The sequence below is a fragment of the Colias philodice genome, chromosome 28 (genome assembly GCF_061535455.1).
Source record: "Colias philodice isolate Cphi_HAF_F1 chromosome 28, ilColPhil1 Martin Lab GWU primary, whole genome shotgun sequence".
Classification (NCBI taxonomy): domain Eukaryota; kingdom Metazoa; phylum Arthropoda; class Insecta; order Lepidoptera; family Pieridae; genus Colias; species Colias philodice.
This window is the reverse complement of record NC_143113.1, coordinates 1,672,472-1,682,143: the sequence shown is the minus strand read 5'-3', so window position 1 is coordinate 1,682,143 and position 9,672 is coordinate 1,672,472. Positions and strand designations below refer to the sequence as shown.

The window sequence follows — 9,672 nt, the reverse complement described above, 5'->3', positions numbered from 1 at the left end:
ATTTCCATCCTTTTTCATTTGTCATATCCAAAACTAGCCCTTAATAATGGGGAAATATTTCTGACTGTCTCTACCGTTTTCAATCATTTAACTGATTTGATTACATTTAATACCTACAAAGATAAGCAAAAGCCGATAAAAAATTAGAGCAAAACCACAAAACTAATTTATTCACAAAGAAATAATAAAAGAGGTTCTGTAATTCTTAAAAAAAGCTCTACTGACATCACAAAATAAACAATCTAGACCAAGAAAGAAGAAAACGACATTTCATTTTTCGAAATTAACAAGCAAAAATGTCACACTATGCCCTCTTATAAAATAAATATTAGAACAAAAAACCCCGGCGATCCGTATCAGTTATGATACCGTATCCAAATTGCCAAATATATGTGTCCGTATTTATTTATATTGCAACTAAAACATTGTGCTTCATAGTGGAAAAACATCGTGTGATGCGTAATCCCACTCTTACGAGCATCCCAGAAAAACGGGAGTCAGACGATGACGTCATAAAATGGGTGCCAAAGAAAAAACACGAAGTGCTAAAAGCCAAATACAAGTGCTTGAAGAAACTGTTCCAAATATACGACGCGAGCGTTATAGGTATCCTACCTGAGACCTATGTAGAACCTATACCTGAACCTAAAAGACGAAGGAAAAGATCGCGTAGAACCAAAACTGACGCTGGGGCTGGAACTACTGAAGTTTCTAACGGTGACGTCACTATTAAATCTGAAGATACATCTATACCTACAACTGTAATTAGAGAACTACAGAGTCAAATATCTGAATCGCATATAAGCAGGTCTATAAGCAAAGACGAATCTACACAAGATTCAAAAGAAAACGTATGCGTACAAAGCGAGAGAGAATCTAGGGATTCGAGGGAGTCTAGACATTCAGAATTCCAAGCTCCCTATAGAAGCAAGCGGCATAAACCAACACGCTTTCAATGCTTCCTGCAACGGATATTCGGTTTAAAACCAGAGAGAAATTATCATTATAAGATCCAGAATCCTAGGACATATGCAGCGAGTGACGATGATATTGTTAATCGCTATGAAAAGAGACGTCGTCGAGGCTTGCGCTTGAGACGAGGGCGGAGACCAAAGAAAACACATTCTGAAATAGCTTTAAGGGAATCGAAGAGTCCAGTTATATTAAATTATGTTCAGAGTGTGCAGAGGAATTGTCTGATGGATACTACGCCACGACAGTGCCCTATTGTTGGATGTAGGATGATGTTTTATGGTAAGCTATGGTACAGATAATATTATGGCAATATTTTGTAATTTTGAACGAATGCATTAATAATTAGTGACGTCATTTACAAAACCTTTTTATTATTTCCGCCTGATTCTGTCCACAGATTTCTCATAGATATATTTCTATAAAAAAATATAAACATTTCGATAAATTATGTACCTAGATAGATAGCAGTTTCCACAGATGAGCCTTAAATTTATTTTAATTTTATTGTTCCTTTCTAATAAGATAAATTACGAGTTTATAAGTTTAACAAACATCTAATTTACTATGAACCAAAATCTTTAGTGCAGACGATCTTCGATGTTATTCAAAACTTGCAAGTTTGTCAAAATTACATACAACTATTAAACAATGATAAACGGAATACATTCCACAAATGTTTGCTCCTAGAATTTTTCTATTTTAACATACAGAAAAGCATTTATAATATTATTTGATACAGGAATAATAAACTACAACGACCACCTAAACCTGTGCCACTTCCCTGAACGCCGGCATATCTGCCACTACTGCCATGAAGGCTTCGTGCTCGAACAGGACAAGTTTTTGCATGAGAACGAACACTTGGGCATCTCGAAGCTGAACGCTAATGTTGTGTCCGTTAATGAACGGTATTTTACTCTTACATGGATGATTATTTTGATTCATGAATTTGTGCATATCCAATATGAGTAGAATTATGAATTTAACATTTTGTAATAGTCAACTTAGTTGTCGTAGATTTTTTTTTTGGATGTCTTCTTCTTCTAAATGATGAAGATGCGCGGGCGTACAATAAAACGCATTTAATATTTTAGTAAATACTAAATAGCATAAGCTACTTGATACCTACATAACCAAAAAAAAAATCATCGAAATCTGTCCCGTTTTTGTTTAAAAATCCGGATTAAACAGTCTTCTAGAATTTTATAACTTATATTAGACTTCGCACAATAAAGAACTCATGTAAATACTGTTTCAGGCCCTCAACAAAAATAGCAAGCATCACCCAAACAGACCCAGAATTAAAAATCGACGTTCCAGAAGACAAGCTAAAGAAAATCGTTTCATTCTTTGACAAAATAACTGACCCTGAGCAAATTATCAACGGAATTAATAAAAAGCAATATGAGTCTAGTTTACACACTTCCACGGATTCTGACGTGAAATCTGATAAACAGTCGTGTGTGTCGCAACGGAAGACGTCTGACGCGTCAGATGTGACGTCACAGTGCGTGTGTGACCCCGTCAGATGTCAAATGTGTGGAGAACAATTTAAGTACCGGTGAGTTATTAATACATAATTATAAACTTTTGTTTAGATATAGAGTTGTTGAGGAATTGTTGTCGGACGTCTGAACGTGTTGGCAGCACTGCATGTTATAGAACTAACAGGAATGGGAAATAAATTAATTGTTCTGTATCATTTGTATGCAGACGTAGATTGTATATTCATGAATTTACGGTTAGGTATTTTATTTATTTTATTCAGTAATTTTTGCAAAAGTTTCAGTCAGACAATAATAATTATCGAATCGCGCATTTTAATTTGTTTTTATTTCTATGTTACCTTAAAAACACTTAATTTGTTAAGTAATCCTAGATTGAATTGGGATAAAAACAAAAATAAAATTCGTCAATTGCTCCTATTTTAAAATCGGTCAGTTAAGTTTTCTCTAAAATTTTCAATAGGTACTTAACAAAAAAAAATGTTCAACAGCTCTTTGTCTACTATTAAAAGTCTTATATGTCTTTACAGGCGTCAACTAAGCCTCCACATAGACGTAGATCATCGAAACAACGAGAAATTCACAAAGTACCACAGCTGTGCCGGCATTATCAACAAAGTAGCCAAAAAAACATCTCTCTATCATTCTGAAACAGAGTCCTCTCAAAGCGATTCGTCAGGAAAGTCGTTGAGTGACGAACCATCTACTAATATAGTTTATTATACATCTATCGAGTCGATAAATAAGAAACCGTCGGTTGTCAATTCGTTGGTCCAAAAAGTGCGTAGTGGTTTTTGCTATAAGTGGGAGCCTGGTACTAAAATTATTCGTGTGTAGTGTTGTGTGAATAAAATTGTAAATGTTTTTTGTTGTTTTATTTACAACTAGCTCTCCGCCCGCTTTAAATAAAACCTAGTAAATTAGGTAAGACCTACTTAGAGAATCACTATCTATAAAAAAAAAGCCATGAAAATCGGTTGCGTAGTTTTAAGCATACATAGAGACGGACAGAGCGACAGTGACTTTGTTTATACTATGTAATGATTCCTTCTCTAATAAAAGGTCTATTGGAATGTGTACTGAATACACATTAAATAATATTTAAAATTTATATATAAGTTGTGGATTGGTAAAATTGTTTGCGCTTTAATTAGTGGGTTCGATTCCCACTCAATACATGTACATACTGTTAATTCTACTTAAGATTTAACAAATACATACATAAAGCTTTTGATATTAAGTTTTATAGCATTCAAATGCTTTATAAATCGAGATATTTTAAAAGAATAGAAAAAAAACGATCACGAGGGATTCGAATCCACGTCTTTCGCTTGCTATATCTCAGATCAATAATACATATTATAGTTTTTTTCCTTCACTATGCAGTTTTTAACTGCCTATACAGCAAAACATCAGTATAAAAGAGTATATCTTTACTCAAACTATGTATAGGTACTAAGTGGATAATAAACTAAAATAAAAACAACAAAATATCACAAACCACACATTTATTGTAGTTTAATTTCAACACAACTCCTCGGGCTGTGAGATCGCAAAAACAATTTCATTGGAAGCCATTGCATACGGGGATCCATCATTTTGGAAACTGCATCTTTCTTCATTTCTATTATTATTTATTATTCAAAGAATTATTATTGCAAACAATAATTAACCAAGTTTTTATTTTACAACAAACTACATTAGTCGTCCGTGAATAGCTAGATTTAAAACCTTGCCATTCACGTAACGTTTGTTTGCTAGCACGTGAAAAATATAGTTATCATCATTTTATCTAATCTCAGGAACTACTGGTCCGATTTGAAAAATTCTTTCGGTGTTAGATAGCCCATTTATCGAGGAAGGTTATAGGCTATATATCATCACGCTAAGACCAACAGGAGCGGAGCAATTCGGGTAAAACCGCGGGCACAGCTAGTATGAAACACAATCCCAAAATCATGGACCCCCGTACAATAATTTAAACTTAACTAAGTCATTAACATATAAATCTAAAATAATCAAAATTCAAATATAATCCTAATATCTCAAAACTTTGTATAGAATAAAGTAAATACAACTTATATAAAGGTTATTATTATCACGTAAAACAATATAGACTCAATAAACAGGGGTTTTTTACACTCTAGTACAAAAAGATCTAGAAACTAACGTCAAAGTAATCTTAGTAATAAAAAATACCCTATAATGGTCTTACCACAAAACAATTTAAACACAGTCTAACTTTAAACCAGGGATCTGTCACTTTAATAGTTGTCTATGTGAAATACGACAAAACCAGATTAAAGAGAACCCGCACTTAAAGTTTAACCCTGTCTAAAGCTTTTTGTGGTAAGACAGTAAAACTCTATTTATACAGGCGATAGTAAAAAACGTCCCTCCAACACGCGCATGTTTGTCCGCGTCAAACACAAAACCGCCAAAACGACTGAAGCGATCTCACAAACTCTGTACACGTTTTACAAACCGTCATTTCATACATAGCACCAATTCCGTGATATTAACATTTCTCTTGGCCCGTCGTGTTTTTAAAAAATATTCAAAAAGCAACACAGTAATGTTGTCTTCTTTTCAATAAAAATAATTTTAATAATATTTTTGAAAATAATTCAAGTTTAAAAACATATAATTATATTTATTGACATGTATATAAATGAAAATAATTCTGGTTTAACCTACTGATTGAAAGCCGAGCTGGGGCCGTATTATGACTTCTTATTTCCAGTCAGTTTACGCCGTGAATTGAACTGACTGGCAAATTCATATTATGATCGCAATAACCAGTAAACTGACTGGGAATAAGAAGTCATAATAGTGCCCCAGTTCTTAAAATTCATAGAATGTGTATAAAGGTTTCTAACAAGGATATTTCTGTTTTTGTTAAAAATAAAATTTATGAATTACTGGTGTATAGTATGTACTTATTTATTATTATTTTTATTTACAAAATGCAATTAAAGCATAAAATAATCTTCAAAGTAAAATTTTCAATCAAAAATACTTTTTAAAAACAGCACGTGCTCTAACCGTTTCCATGGCAACGCTATAATAATATACTTTAAACATTTCCAAAATAACATCTCTTGTTAACTCTTATGTTTTCTATTGTAAAAGCTGGGCCGAGATCTTAACTAAGGGTGCATTTCCACTAATATAAATAACCAATAGTATCACCATCGGACACTCCACACAAAATTATCGTTTTGACAGTCACACTGTAGAGAGTGCAAATGTGTGTGTTAACGCTTTAGGGTTCGCACATTAATTGTGACTAGCGTAAAGAAATTCGCGTTTTTCTGATGAAATACATCCGTAAACAGCACAATATCTAACCATTTTCTACGAAAAACGATATTCACAAATCCAAAATAATAAAATTACTTTAAGTCAATTTGAGTAATGTTGTCAATCTTCGTTGCGTATCGTCCATGCGGAAAAATGCGGGCCATCTATTGCGTGATCGCGCGGGGTGAGGTAAGTTTAATTTTGGCGGGAGGCGGAGTGTCCGTTCTGTAGCGTTTAGCTACATATTATGTATTCTGTGGTATCGCTTTAAACTTCAAACTAAATGAAGCGATATGATTGGTTATTTACAAACACAGTCCTCGCTACATTTTTGCATTATCGGTGAAAAAGCACCCTAATTCTCTTATCTTTATGTATTTTTTTATATCTCAATATTTTTATATTTCTAGGATTATGATACAAGTTTTCAACTATACCAAAAATAGATAGAAGATGGAATCTTCCTTTTTCCTCTTTTTTTTTTAATGTGACATGTAAATATTTTCTTATTACAATGTTTTTCGCGATATTTCTACCTGTTTTTCTTCACTATAATATCTCGACCCGGCCATACCAGAATAGCAAAGTTGTTAACATTTATCAAACAATAAAAACAGACGTATTAATTATCATACATCTGTCTCTCTCTATCGTTGTGCTGTCTCGCTCACACCTCTCTATTCGACACTTATCTACAACCTCGTTCACTGAAACTCAAGCGCCACTCAATACTTGAGTAACACTTAAAATTTCTACACACTTAGCGTAAATGTAACTTTAAAATTATTACAAAAAATGCATAACTATGTTATAAGCATGACTAAATGATTTTTTTTTAATAATTAATATACATAATATGCAACGAAATAATTGAAACATTCCATTATTTTATATTATAATAATTTTTTTTTCGAGGTGAAACTTCTTTATCGGCGTTGGAAAAAAATTTAGTGTAACATTTTTTCGTTACGCGTGACATTTTTCCGTTACGCGCCATCTTTTTCTTATCCCTGCCACGCGTGATTCGACGTATTTCTGTAGAGTTGCATGTAGTAAAATATTTTTTGAAAAATAAGGTCATAAAGAAGTTTCACTTCTTACGTGTGTACACTAGTACACGCACACATTTTTTTTCTTAACCAACTGGGTCCTGCCCTTAGTCAAAATATTACAAAACTATGAAACATATGTGCTATACGATATTTAAAAAAATGTGCTCAAAATTCATTCCTGATACAGTTTTTAACAAAATTCTGTAATTTTATGGTTTCCTATAGTACTGTCTCTTTCAAAAATATATAATATTCATTCTACCCCCACTATGTCAAATTATTTTAGTGTAAACAGGCGTAGAGCATTATTTCGTTGGTCTTAGACCTTAGTGCGTTCGAAAAGATTCTATGCAATGTTCTAATACTGAACAACACTGAATACGAGTTTTCGTGTACACTTAAAGATCACGAATGATCTGCTCTACCTATAGTGAACATTTTTGTGAAAATTTTATTTTAAATATGGGGCCGTTCAAGTATTACGTAAGCACCAAGGGGGGGTGGGGGGGTCTCTGTTTTGCTTATTTTGGATGACATGGGGGGTGGGGGGGTCTAGATGATGATTACGTCATCGTTAGTTATTTAAGTTTTTTCGGGGATTCCTGCAAATAATACATATAATGCGTAGGCACTCGCTTTGAGAACTGGTTAGGGGAATTACCGCGCATTAGGGAAATTACCGTGCGCTATTCACTTGTCAAATCCAATTTATACCAAAAACTGTTCGAAAGTTTTAAAAAATCTCATACTGGGACGAAAGTGCAAAATGTACAAAAGTTAGTTAACGAAGTTTGGCGAAATTATAAATTACAAGCAAAGTCAGATAAGGAACTGGATATTATTGTATCTCAGAAGAATTGCAAGCGGAAACTAAAAATAAATCCAATCTGCTTCATTTCTTTTCCAAGGTGAGTAAATATAAGTACAAAGTTTCTCTTTACGTTCCGTAACAATTAAAACGACTTATGAGTAAAAAATATGATGGCCTGCCTCAAAGTAAAAGGGTAAATGAATATATTATTTCTTAAGATTGACTCCGACAATTAGTCACAAAATACACGGTGTTTTCAATATCTGTATGTGAAGGGTTTCTATGGGGAAAAGCTTTCAATAATATTTAAACGCTGGTTTTATTTAGCAGACTCACAACACTGAGCAGCAATCCAATGTCAACGATAAGTTAGAATCATGGATTCAGGTTTTATGGACTGAAGACTGTTAATGTGTTCCGAAAATATTCTTTATGCACACCCGGACACTCCATACAAAATGATCGTTTTGACAGTCACACTGTAGAGACTGCAAATGTGTGTGTTAACGCTTTATGGTTGGCACATTTGTGACTAGCGTAAAAAAAAATTCGCGTTTTTCTGATGAAATACATCCGTAAACAGCACAATATGTAACCATTTTCTACGAAAAACGATAATCACAAATCCAAAATCACTTTACTTTAAGTCAATTTGATTAATGTTGTCAATCTTCGTTGCGTATCGTCCTTGCAGAAAAATATGGCCCATTTTATGTCTGATCGCGCGGGGGTGAGGTAAGTTTAATTTTGGCGGGAGGCGGAGAGTGTCCGTTCTGTAGCGTTTAGCTACTATGTATTATGTATTCTGTGCTTTATGTTAGTTATGTTCTTTATTTCTGATTATATTTTTTTGTCATTTACTCTATGTGTATCAGTTAAACCTAATATTTTCATGTATTTTCCTATTTTAAAAATAACAATATAAAAAAACATTTATTACTAAAAAATAAAAATGTTTACGTAAGCATAGGGGGAGGGGGTAAGGGCTTTGCTTACTTTTGATGACAAGGGGGGCGGGGGGGTAAAAAATGGTAAGAAATCTGCTTACGTAATACTTGAACGGCCCCTATGTACCGATGTTTCCCTTTTTTTATTACGTTTCCAACAAAAGAAAGAGACGGAATTATAAGACAGTCCCTCGATATAATAAAAATTATATAATTATCATAATATAATATAAAACATGTCAAATAAAAACCCTAGCCTACAAATGACTTGCAAAGCAAAAAGATGTTTAAATATTATGTACATATTTTAATGTTAACTTCAATAATAAATGAAAAAACAACGATTAAATGCATAAAATGGCAAATAATTAAAACGCAAAACGAATAACGATTAGTGACGTATTTAAAAGCTAACGTGCGATTGGTTGATTGTTGTAACCGACGCGGTCGCAAAAGAGAGTAATGTTTATAGTTTACACAATTCATAAATATATCAATTTCGTGAATATGAAAAATACTATTACTTTTTTAACTTATAGCGTAAAAGAGACAAAACACTCGTCTATTCTGAAAAAACAAAGTACCGTCAAATTTTTTTTTACATTTTCGTTCAGAAACCAGCGACCAACCGCACATCTATACACGCATGTAAACTTAATGATAAATCATGATTATAATAATATTGATAAAAAACGATTCTATATAATGATAATTATTTACGATTGTCGGATGAGTCGATTATTTTTATTTTTTAACAAATTTCCGATTTTGTCCTTTTTCTTGTAAATAAATGGTTATTTTTGTATGAAAAATGGTTCATTTAGAAATATCCGAATTCAATTTTCCACTTACTAGTTGCTGATAATGTTTCCGATAGCCTATTCGTCATTTTAACTGACAGATAAGCTAAACAGATCCATAATATGTATAAGAAAACTGTGATTCTATATCCTAAATAAAAAGTGTTGTGCGAAAATGTACTGTAATTTCTACAACATACAAATCATATTTGTCAAAAACTTTATTTCATCGTATCGACTCATCCGAATCGTTTAAACTAACACTCAAACGCTACTCAA

General features: G+C 32.9%; 2 protein-coding genes across 4 annotated transcripts in view; one reads left to right on the top strand and one right to left on the bottom strand.

The window, feature by feature from the left end:
• The window catches only part of LOC149476193 (uncharacterized), a 177,295-nt gene that overhangs the window by 133,416 nt on the left and 34,207 nt on the right, over positions 1–9,672 (bottom strand). The gene's annotated exons all lie outside the window — the stretch shown is intronic.
• Positions 363–3,317, top strand: LOC149476195 (uncharacterized). Of its 3 annotated transcripts, none has more exons than XM_089712438.1 (4): positions 363–1,254; positions 1,715–1,866; positions 2,211–2,536; positions 3,011–3,317. In XM_089712438.1, the coding sequence occupies exons 1-4, from the start codon at positions 363–365 to the stop codon at positions 3,315–3,317; spliced, it is 1,677 nt and encodes a 558-aa protein (XP_089568564.1). The 3 variants fall into 3 exon arrangements, with proteins under 3 accessions (XP_089568564.1, XP_089568563.1, XP_089568565.1); XM_089712437.1 differs by having other exon boundaries at positions 1,715–1,872; XM_089712439.1 differs by having other exon boundaries at positions 1,715–1,883; positions 2,234–2,536.